This window comes from Ictidomys tridecemlineatus, chromosome X, assembly GCF_052094955.1.
Source record: "Ictidomys tridecemlineatus isolate mIctTri1 chromosome X, mIctTri1.hap1, whole genome shotgun sequence".
NCBI lineage: Eukaryota > Metazoa > Chordata > Mammalia > Rodentia > Sciuridae > Ictidomys > Ictidomys tridecemlineatus.
Window position 1 is genome coordinate 62,623,863 of NC_135493.1, and position 12,600 is coordinate 62,636,462.

The 12,600-nt window shown below is 32.0% G+C and overlaps 1 protein-coding gene across 1 annotated transcript in view; it reads right to left on the bottom strand.

Annotated features, from left to right (window-relative positions):
* The window catches only part of Cylc1 (cylicin 1), a 109,380-nt gene that overhangs the window by 77,054 nt on the left and 19,726 nt on the right, over window positions 1-12,600 (bottom strand). Inside the window, exons 4-6 of the mRNA XM_078033931.1 lie at window positions 11,596-11,636; window positions 10,009-10,127; window positions 7,167-8,756 (exon numbers count right to left, since the gene is read on the bottom strand). Of these exons, the coding sequence (XP_077890057.1) occupies window positions 7,167-8,756; window positions 10,009-10,127; window positions 11,596-11,636 (1,750 nt within the window). The remainder of the gene's footprint in view (window positions 1-7,166; window positions 8,757-10,008; window positions 10,128-11,595; window positions 11,637-12,600) is intronic.

Sequence of the window (12,600 nt, forward strand, 5' to 3'; positions counted from 1 at the left end):
AGTGGAGGAGCCAATGTGGTTAAATCAGGTTGACAAAGTAGAAAAAATGAAATAAGAGGTAAAAGTGAATCATATTATCTAGGGCTTTGTTGAAAATTGTAAACATTTTGTCATTTATTCTGGCATTATAGAGTTTTCCAGGTTAGTTTGTTTCTTTCAGTTTTAATTTAATTCTGCTGATTCTAAGTATCATATATTTTCATCAACTTTGTTTTAAACAGCTTTGTTGATTAAATGGATATAAAACAATCTACATCAATTTACAGGTTGATGTGTTTCTACAGACATACAGTTGTCAAACCACTCCTGCAGTCAAGACATTGAACACTTCACTCACTCCCCCAAAGTTTCATATGTCCCTTCCCTTTGTTACACGAGTTGTAAGCATAGGGGTGACAATCTGATATTCAAGGGGATATTTTTAAACTTATTTATTGGTGCATAATAATTATGCATAACAGTAGGATTTGTTGTCAGATATTCATTCATGCATAGGATAGAATAGCATAATTTGGTCATAATACAATGAGGCAAGATTAAAAGCATAAGGATCTCTTATACAGTTACTGCAGTAATTCAGGAGAGTGATAATAATTGCTTAGACTTGCAGTATCACAACACAGTTAATGGGTAGCAATTAAATTCTAGGTATATTTTCAAGATAGGGTCAACAGAATGCAGCAAAGTTTGCAAAAGATTATTCAGATAAAATGGAGAAAGTTAAATTGATGAGTCAAGTGAATATTACAAAAAATCCAAATAAAAATATAATGTTCAGGTTAAAAATAAAGCCATGTCTTCTGCTGTCAAAATCTCCATGTTAATCAACAGATATTTATTAATCATATTCAGCATGCAGAACAACATTCTGGAGCTATGGTGAATATAAGAATTTAGTCAATGCCAATGAGGGATTTTCAGTTTGTTTGGAAGATAATATTAATGTCAACTAAAAATAGAAAAAACTGTGTTATTTTTTGGAGGGAAAGTTATGTTTTGAAGTAAATAACAAAAGAAGGGGGTACTGAAGAAAAATGGGAGTAATATAAAGAAGGCAAAAGGCAGTAATAGCTATAATAAATCATTGTATTTATATAATAATTTGTCATTACAAAACTCTTAACTTCTTTCTCATTTGAACATAAGAATAATTTATTATAATGAGTAGGTTAGATACTATTATTTATAGATGATTTATTTCAAATCACTTATGCCCCAAAATACAATTTAAAGATAAATTTAAATCTCAAATCCTTTTTTTCCCTCTGCAACTATAAATTGATTAAATATAAGAAATAACAGGTGCACTTTTGGATAAGAGAACAGTCTAGAGATACATTTTATTCCTTCAGAGGTATGCAAAAAATAAAAATAGAAATGCAAAATGGAAGAAATAATAATATAAAAATGCTTCCAAATAGAATATGTAGAGAAGAATGAACGTCTAAGAACTGAGCCATAAAAAAACAATATTGAATTGCACATGGAAAAAAGTGTAAGTATCAGAAACTGAGACAGAGAAATAGTGGTATGAGAAGAGGAGGAAACAAAAATGAGAGTAAACATTCAGGGATATTACAGGAAGAGATATATTTCTGATAAAGAAAAAAGGTGACAAGGGAATATCAATAGAGACAAAGCCATAGAATTTGGTGAAAGATCACTATAGGAAATCATGTATACTATGGAGGCTTACTCAGCTATAAAAAAATAAAATGAAATTATGTCATTTACTGGTAAATGGAGGAACAACAGGAGGTACATCATACTAAATGAAATAATCCTGACTCAGAAATTGACTGTTCAAATGTTTTTTTTCTCATATTTGGAATCTAGTGAGAGGGAAAATAATGTATAAAAATGGGATCTCATGAAAATAGAAGGGAGAATAACAGAACAGACAAGGGGATCGAGAGGGAGGGAATAGTGTAGTGCATCAGGTGGTACTGGAGAAGGAAAACTACCAAATTATGCTATATTCATGTACAAATACACCACAACAAATATAGTTTTTACTTATAACTACAATGAAATGATTAAATTAATAATAATAAAAAGAAAATGGATATTAGAATAGAGAAAGTGAATCATACAGAAGGTAGAGAGGAGGGAAAGGAAAGTTTCAGGGGAATGAATCTGATCAAATTATGTGCATGTATACATATGACATAATAATCTGAAGAATTATAATATGCTAATTTAAATGAGCAATTTTAAATGAAGAACTAGTAGCAACAGGAAAGAACTTAAGAGTAAGGGAACTAGGCAAAAATTAGAAATATAATATTTAAAGTCATAAATGGAGTTAATAAAAGAAAAAAAATAAAGGTTGAACCATACTAGAAGAAGGAATGTGAGGTCATTAGAACATATGACATAAACATGGTAGAAAATCAATAGAAAATGTGTAAAATTAAGAAGCATATATGTAAAGATATTATTTATAGATATGGAAGTAAGCAGCAAAAAATTAAAATCTGGAACATATATATGAGTCTTTCTGTCTAGGCTATTAAATTAAAATCATGTAATTCCATATAATCTTTTTTTGCTCAGTAAATGATAATACTTGATGGAAAACAAAATTAATTATCAATTAATCAATTTTCTAGAGAAAACAACAACAGTTGAGAATATTGGTTGGTTTGCTTATTGACTTGAACATTTTCCACAGAATCTTTTTCTTTTTAATTTTATTTATATAATCTGAATAAAATAAAATCCACCTATATATTTTTTTGGGAAATATAATAGGAGGAGAGCTTCAGGCTTATGCAAAATACAGTGCCATACACTACACTAAGCAATGTACATGCTTAATTTTCCTATGAAAAAAATGTCTTTTTAATACCCCATTTTGCAATTCTGAAATGTGGTGTTCCAAATGATTAAGAAAGTGCTCAACAGTATTGGTAGTAAGATGTAGACCAACGATTCAAGTCAAAGCTATCTTAATACAAGAGTGTTGGGGCTGGGGATGTGGCTCAAGCGGTAGCGCGCTCGCCTGGCATGCGTGCGGCCCAGGTTCGATTCTCAGCACCACATACCAACAAAGATGTTGTGTCCGCCAAGAACTAAAAAATAAATATTAAAAATTCTCTCTCCTCTCTCTCTCTCTCTCTCCTCTCTCTTTAAAAAAAAAGAGTGTTAACAGAGCTAGCTCTGAAATGTGACAGTAACTTTGTTTATGTTCTGCTGTGAAGCTCAGTAGAACTTGAATGGGGATGGAAAGAGAAAATGATGCGATTCTTTGAATCCCTACTAAAGGAGACCTAAGACTTATTAACACAATCTGTTCATATATTCTTCAACACTAAATGAGAAGTATAAATATAAATATTTATCCAGACACTTAGAATGCACAATGCACTTAAAAAAATTCCCACTTCAAATACCTTGTCTATTATGGCTAGCACAGATTTTGGAGAGATGATGATAATGATGATGATGATGAGGAGGAGGAGGAGGAGGAGGAGGAGGAGGAAGAGGAGGAAGTGGTGAAGAAGGAGGAAGATTGGTACTATTAGTTATGAAAATGTAGAAAAATTGACTGATTCAGGGTATATTTTGGTGGTAGGATAATCATGTCTTACTAACTGTAGAATGATGGATTTCAGAAATTCAATTATCATGCTGTGAGCTTGTTAGCTCTTTGGAGAGACCAAATTCTCCACACAATAAATATAGCTCAGGTTCTGCTGTTGAAATTGTGCATATAGCAATAAAGAAAAAAATTACTTCCTGCAGGGAACTTGAATTCTAACAATGATTATACTTTTAAAAATATTGGGCTAGGGTTGTGGCTTAGTGGTAGAGCGCTTGCCTAGCATGTGCAAGGCCCTGGGTTTGATCCTCAGCACCATATAAAAATAAGTAAATAAAGATATTTTTAAAAAATATTAATCATCAATTAATTTTAAAATAAAGATAAATTCAGTAAAGAGAAATAATGTAGGATTCAGGATTTAAAGATCTAATGGACAGTGGGTAAGAGGGGTAATTAAGGAAGGCTTCTCTAAAGACCATATTTAAGCTGAAAAACTAAGTAATGAGAAAGATTAGCCCCTCAAAGTTTTCTATTCAGAGAGAACAATATAAATCAAAGACTTGGTGAGTAAATGGCTTTGATATGTATGAGAAAGAAAAAGAATGCTAATTCAGCTAGACAGGTAAATAAAAAGCAAAAAGTGATACAATTTAAGGGTGAAAAAAAGGGTAGCAGCTGGATAGTGTAGGGACTGAAAACAAGAGTAAGGAATTTGACTCTATCCTGATTGCAATGGGAATCCACCAAAATCTTTTAAGAATTATAGTGGTACACTAGTTGGAAACTTTCATAGTGTTCTGGAAAGACAATGTTGATGATTTGGGTCATTAAAGTGGTAGTTTGGGAGATGAAGAAAACTGTGCTGCTTCAGGCTATAAGGTAGCTATATCTTACTAATTGATTACAAGTTAGGGGTGAAGAAAAGAGAAATTCATATTGTATTCGGGATTTAAAATCTCAAATAGTTGGATAGTGGTACCATTTGATAAGACAGAGGCTAGAGTAGGAACAGATTTTAGGAGAGGTTAAGAGTGTCATTGAGTTGCTACGCTTAGTGGCACACTCCTGAATTTCAATTACTTGGGTGGCTGAGGTAGAAAAATCACAAGTTCAAGGTGAGCCTTGACAACTTAGCCAGACCCTACCTCAAAAAAGAGGTAGGCCTTGGAATGTAGCTTAGTGGTAAAGTACCCCTGAGTTCCATACTCTGTGCAAATAAAACTTTATCTACTGCTGGGCATGATGGTGCAGACCTGTAATCCCTGATGCTCAGGAAGCTGAGACAGTTTTGCAAATTTGAGGCCAGCCTCTTAGAAATTAGTAAATCCCTATCTCAAAAGCTATATGTAAAATAAAATGGGCTGGGGATGTACAAATCCCCTGGGCTCAATTCCCAATACCAAAACAAACAAACAAATAAATAAATAAATAAAAGTAAAAGAAAGATTGTTGAGACGTATTGTGTTGAGGCGCCTAGTAGATAATATAGTGGAGATTTCATGCAGGCACTTGGAGTAAGAATTTAGATCTCAATGGGAAAAGCAAGGCTAAAGATGTTAAATTTAGAGTCATCAGTACATAGATGGCACTTAAAGCCACTGGATTGGGTTAATTCAGCAATGTGGATGGCATATATTAAAGGTCAAGAGCAAGACTTGTGTCTTTACAATATTTAATGGTGAAGCAGAAGATAGAATGAAGGTGATTATAAGCTACCACCAAACAGAAATGAAAATAGGAGAGCACAGTGTAACAAATATTAAGTATAGAAAGTGTTTCTAGAAGGAAAGAATGGTTAGTTTAAAAGTTTTTTGATGGCAGAATAACATGGAGAGAGAGGAGAAAGCAGTGTATGTGGCCACAAAAATGGTATTTGGTAACCTTTAGAAGAGCAGTTTCAGTAGAATGAGAAAGGTGGAAAAGCCTACCTGGACTGGGAATATGTAAAGGAATTTTATTAAGGAGAATAGGTATTATTTCTTATTTTCTTAATTAAATGTAATCATTGGCTATAATTTTTCTTATAATTTACTTATTTTTATCAAAACTGCTTTTTGTAATAAATGTAGATATTTGAGGGTAATTTTTTCACAATTACCTTAAAATTATTCTCCAGTGTATTTTAATTCCTTGTAAGTTTTGTTGACCTGGTGGCTACCCATCCATTGACTCAGTCCATAAGGTTCAGAGAAAAGATATCATGTAAAACAAGGGGTCGTTAATCACGTTTGAGTTGCAAAGCAGGCTTTATGAAAATACTGGGAGAAAGATGGGCTTCAGAAGTAGGTCTTGTGAGAAATATAAAAAAAGTTTCTAATTTGTAAACTATTATTAATATATGGAATGCAAGTGGAAGTCTGTGCATAGTCTTATTATAAACCAAAAATAGAAACTTGGAATATAGGGTAAAATAAATTGCCTACCGAGTAGAATAGAAACTGAAGCCCCTTGAAAGAGTCAAAGAAGAGGAGGAGAACAGAGAGTAGAAAGAAGAGGAAAGAAAGGTAGAGTGGTAGGAAGAGGCAATAAAGGAAAATGAGAAGCTTAAGATTAAGACCTCACCATAACTACAGAGGATCTGTATTTTGCATGACAGAGAGTATTAGTCCCACTACACTGAGAATAGGCAATAAATATTGTGAGAGCAAAGAAACACATTGATGTTCAGAAACCATACATATGAGTTAAACCTCAACCAAAAACTAAAGAGAACCAGAAAGTGAGGCATGTGGAAACAGAAACCATCCTTCCAAAGTGATACATTTTTAAATAGTTCCCCTAAAATAAGACTATTTGAGGGGCTGGGATTGTGGCTCAGTGATAGAGTACTTGCCTTGCACATGTGAGACCCTGGGTTCGATCTTCAGCACAACATAAAAATAAATAAGTGAAATAAAGGTACTGTGTCCAACTACAACTAAAAAAATAAACATTAAAAAAGACTATTTGAGGAATGGAGAAGTAGGACATAATCTGTTGAATGAGAAAAAATAGAAACTAAATATACATGGTATTTACCTCCAAAGAAATGGAGTTAACCTGAAAGTGACTGTTAGAAATCAAAGGAGACCGTGGACAGTTAATATTCATTTTCTGGTATCAGTAAAGATGATAACTCACAAAAAATGTTTAGTCCAGACTCAGATTAAATAACAATTTTTGCACATCTGAATTTTGAGGTATTATGAACTGCTATGAGTAGATATTACTTAATTGAGCTTTTACTATATTCAGCAACTTCCCAGGAAATGACTTCATATATCAATTAAATCTGCCAATGTAGAAGTTTTAGTCAGTTTTCAATTTTTATTTAGCTAAGTATAGAGCAGTTAATCATTTTTGTTAAATGACCTTACTTAAAATTAATTTGTTTTCTTAAACTAAGATCCACTTCCCTGTGCTATAGTCCAAATAATTCTTACTCTCTAAAATGTTAACATTTGTTTTGCTACTCTTTTAAGACATTTCACAGTACTTATAATCTCTCCTGCCTCTGAGACCAAATTTGTACAATATTACAATTAAAAGAGAGCTATTATTTAGAAAATATGTAAATTCAAACTTTTAAAAGTCTTAAAAATCTATGTTTCCCTGAAAAATAAAACAGGAGTAAACATACCAAAGGAGCATATCTTTGTTTTGGAGGTGGAGGAGGCATCTTGCACTGACAGACACGTTTCACTTTAGGTGATGGTAAAAAAGGCTCACAAGGAGGGAGTGGTGGTCTTTCTCTTGTTGGAGGAACTCTACCTGCAATTGTTTGCTTCTCTTTTTCTTGGAAAGTAGTCTTTTTGGATGACATTCTGGATCCACCTCTCTTCAGGTCTGTTGGTGCCTTCCTCGAATCTGTGGAAGTGGCATCTGAGTCCTCAGTTATCTTTTTAGAATCCTGTTTACTTAGTGATTTATCAGAGTCATCTGTAGTAGACTCTATTTCCTTCTTTGCATCCTTGGACTCTTTCTTTGAACCTTTCTTACCATCTATTGCCTCTGCATCAGTCTCACTTTCAGTAGTCTCTTCACCCTTCTTCTTTTTGGCATCTTTCTTGCCCTTCTTTTTACCTTTTTTGGTATCGCCTTCAGACTCAGAATCAGCATCAGTAGATCCTGCATCCTTCTTCTTTTTGGCATCTTTCTTGCCCTTCTTTTTACCTTTTTTGGTATCCCCTTCAGATTCAGACTCCTCAGTAGAGGCTGCATCTTTTTTTGAATCCTTCTTCTTGTCACCTTTCTTTGATTTCTTATCCTTCTTATCATCTTTCTTTGTATCTTTTGACTCTTCAGATTCAGCATCAGTGGACTCTGTGTCCTTCTTTGAATCCTTCTTCTTGTCACCTTTCTTTGATTTCTTATCCTTCTTATCATCTTTCTTTGCATCTTTTGACTCTTCAGATTCAGCATCAGTGGACTCTGTGTCCTTCTTTGAATCCTTTTTCTTATCCTTCTTTCCACCTTTCTTATCCTTCTTCTTTGCATCTTTTGAGTCTTCAGATTCTGCATCAGAGCCTTTTTTTCCACCCTTCTTTTTCCCCTCCTTTTTTTCCTTCTTTGCATCTTTCTTTGAATTGTTCTGTGAGTAATTCTTTGACCATGTATCGACATCCATGGATTTAGTATCAATCTCCTCCAAATACATAATTAAATCTACATTTGAAATATTCATTGAGCAAGTCTCTGATTTGCCATCAGAATTCTTCTTTAAGATCACCTTACAGTCTTTCTTTGGATTGTTTCTTGAGTATGTGGATTCAGTATCTCTCTTCTTGGAATTCATTGTATTTTTCATATATTTATTTGAATATGTTTTAGAGCCTAACTTAGAATATTTGAATTCTGGATTTTTTTCTGATTTTGATTTTGATTTCTTAAATATTTCACTTTCAAATGATGTTTTTGATGGTGTTTTATCTCCTTTACTTATTCTTTTAGGCTTATCATGTTTTACTATTTTCTTGGATTCTGAATTTGCTACATATGGGCCTGGTTTTTTCCTGGAATAATTCTCTAAAATTGTTCTATTTTTAACATCTTTTGACGTTTTAATTTCTGCCCTTATATCACGGGTTTTGGGATTATAATGATGTCTGAATGGAGCCTGTATCCCGATAGCTAGGTAAATGGATGGCCTTTGAAAAATTTTTCTAAAAGAATGCCTTATCCATATATGAGCTGGCTTCTGACCTTCCTCTAGTTTTCTTTGGTCTTGCCTCTGAAAAGATAAGTTAGAATAATGAGAATTTGTGAATGTTCTATATTTTCATATTGCCACATTGAAATAGTTTATCTTTTCATTAATAATCTATTCAAAATTGAATATAATATTTTTTCTATTTCAAGGTTGTGTTGTGTGTGTGTATGTGTGTCATAATTCTGCTTTGAAAATTAGATGACTTTAAGGGAAATATTAGGATACTCTTAATGATTCATATTAGGATTGGAGCAGGTTCTTAGTGATCTATGACATCTATGATCTGTCCTGACAATCAAAAGTGTGGTCCTTTTGGAACATTATCTCTGACATGTTGCATGCCTTTCCCCACCCCACCCCCAGTTAGCCAGGAAAAACTGATCACTTTGAAATTTATCAGGGATATTCTTGTGATAGGTATATTATTCAGAACAAACTTTCTATTTCTGCTTTTCAAGTCTCTGGTCAAAATGAAAACCTGAGATCATGACTGTGGAGTATTGTTGAAAATGAGGACAAAAAAATGAAACAAACATTTCATTTGATCTACATAAACTTGAGTAGCAGTAATATAATTGGTTTTCAACTCATATTCAAAGATTTGTCAAATGTGGTTTTAATAAGTTGCCACAAAACTGATTTTATATTTACTTATTATACTCTTTGAATATTCCAGTAGAGACACCAACAATCAAATGTTCATATGATATTAAAAGAGAAACACGAAGAGAAGTATGCTTCTTAGATCACTACCAGTATAATTAATGGCCTTTGAATGAATGCATTAGCTGTAACTTTGGGAGATGCTTTAAAAATATTGTGATAGCAAAATAGGTGTCCCATGCATACTAGTTTTATGCTTTGCTAATTAATAGGATTTTTATAGAAGGAATAGTAAACTTCAATCTTCTAGTATCACGTAACCTCAATTGCAAATCAAAGAATATAGGAAGCTGCAAAATCCTTTTCACTTCTGCTATAATATTCAAATTTTAGGTTATTTTTGTGTGTAGCTGGTGAACATTTTCTGACAGTAGCCACCAGATATAGCATTAGGCTTCAAGATTGCTTAATTCATTAGCTATGTAATGACTTTGATGTAAAGTAACATGTACAAATAAGAGTTTAATCTGAAACAAGTTTGAGGCAATCTGTTCAACAGAGAAAAATAAATTCAAAATCTGCTTCCAGGTATTAGATTATTTTTATATGACTTATTTACATAGGTTGTACCAATTCAGATTAAGTTTAAAATAATTTTTTCCCTACTCACAGAAACTGTGATTTGTAATTCTGAAGGTCTTGATTTCTCTTTTCTACTTGGCATGGATGGTTTGGGAAATGTCCAAGCAAAGTGTTCTTGATTCCATGATTTTCCACTAGTTTCACTGACTAAAATGAGAGAAAGCAATAAATAATTTGAAATTAATAGCAAGACTTGCATCAACACTGAAACATTCTTCAGCAATATATAATTAGGATAACTCAAAATATAGCTTCTTTCCTCGAGACTTGTAATTTATTTGTATAATAATCAGGGAAAACAAAAATCAATTACTCTGTTTAATATTGAATTCTGCTTAATGTAACATTTATAATTTTATTTCCTGGATTTAAAAATTTCATAAATATTTACCTAAATCATGTTGGTAAAATAAAATAGTAGGAATGGAAAACAGATAAAGATTAACTGTTTCATTCCAAATGCCTACACCATCTCCTTTGTTTTGGTTTGTTTTCCTTATGCCATTTTGGTTAGATTGCAGATAATATTATGATTCCTTCTATAGGTCCCACAATAATTAGTGCAATGCTGACCATAAATTATTCAGTATGATGTTTGATTGATTAATTTTGAATGCTTGTTTTAGCACCACTGTCACTTCAATATTATCCCAAAAAATAGAACTTAGGGCTATTGGCCAAGTAGTGAGTATGACAAAACTTCTTAAAGAATGTTGTATATACACTTGAGGGCATCCAGAATAGAATAATTAGGAAAATCAAATTACTCATAAGCTATTTCAAGAGAGCAATGGTATTCAAAACTCAGGATAGTTCTCCTGGAGATGAAGAGTCTAGTGAGAGATGTGATCACTTTGTTCATATATTTAAAGAGCTACTATATGAGAAAGTAGTAGTAGTAGTGATAACATAACTGCAATTGTTAACATTTATGTAGTGTTTAATATTGTCAAACTATGTTCCAAGTGCTTAATATATGTAAACCCACTTATTCATTACAAAACTCTTTGAAATGTATAAGACAATTACCTCTATTTTTTATGAATGAAGAAAAATAAAGCACTGATAGAAGTTAAATTCTTCCCTCAAATCATAAAGCTATTAAATAGTAAAGGTTCACATATAGACAAGTTGACCCCTGAGTTCACATTCTTAATCACAATGTTACAGTTTTCTTTCTATATTTCCAGAGGGAAGAATCATTGGAAAAAATTGTAGCATAATAGATTATTTCAGCTCAATATATTAATTAGAATTTCCAAAATTGCAGCTCTTCAACAAATGGGATGTTCAGTAATTACATTCACTTCTCTAACTATATTTGTTCTTCTTAATTTGGGTTTTGTAATTTTGATTTTTGGACACAAGATGAAGTTAAATAAGTAAGCAGATTTTATACTATGAGGAGGAAGGAAAAGCTAAACAAGTCTTTCATTTTAAGTTAGCTAATACAAACCCATATTAAGGTCAGAACACAAACATGCATTCATTATGTTTTATCACAAGTTCAATGAAGTTTTTGCTTTGTCATATTTAACAGAAGATTCTAGTCATTATTTGCTAAAATTATTTTAAAATGTAAAAAATAATTGAACTTCAAAGACTAAGTTCTTACTTGGAATGGGATTAGCATATGTTCTGATGTTCACGTCTTGTCTGTCAAAAAAAAAAGAAAAATGTTTTAATTGAATTTATATTATCAATAATAATAGCCATAAATATAATCATTCAATAACTACACTTTGTAAATCCATGCAATCTCTCATCATCAATTCTTAAACACAAAATAAAATAAATCAAAATAGTGAAATCTATTTATATTTGAGTCAAAACTATTTTCACTTCCAAAATAAAGCTCTAATACCCAGCATAAAACACAGTCCTTATGTATCATTAAATAACAATTAACTTTAAAAATCTATAAAAGACACTGAGTAAAACAGTTTCTAAGCTAGTGGTTGTAAACTAGATGTAAAAAGAGAATTTGGAAATTTAAAAAAATATCAGAGAACTATCCCTAGATTGGGTTACAATCTCTAGATTAGGTTGATAAAGTATGTATTTTTAAAAATTTCACAGTTGGTTTTGATACTGCTATCTGGTTAAGAACCACTTCTCTAAATAGTGTTGAAAATGAAAACATTTTAGATTTCTGAAATTTGTACTTTTCAAAAACATTAATCAATGACCTACTAGTGTTTTTTTACTAGTAACTTTATTTCATGAGTTCATATATGTCACACATAATATAAAATATATCACTAACAATTCTGAAACTTGATGAGCATAAATATATTTTAATATTTAGTGTGTTCTAATTAGTTATACAAAACAGTAGAATGAACTTTGATACATCACAAATAAATACAGCATAACTCTTCATTCTTGTTGTGTATGATTGCAAAATCACATGGTCATGTAGTCATATATGTATATAGGGTAATAATGTTTGATTCATTCTACTATTCTTCCTATCTCCATACTTCACTTCCCTCTGTCTAATCCAAAGTAACTCTTCTCCTTAGCCCCCTGTCCAGTGTGAATTAAAATCTGCATATCAGAGAAAACATTTGGCCTTTGATGTTTTGGGATAGGCTCATTTTGTATAGTATGATATTCT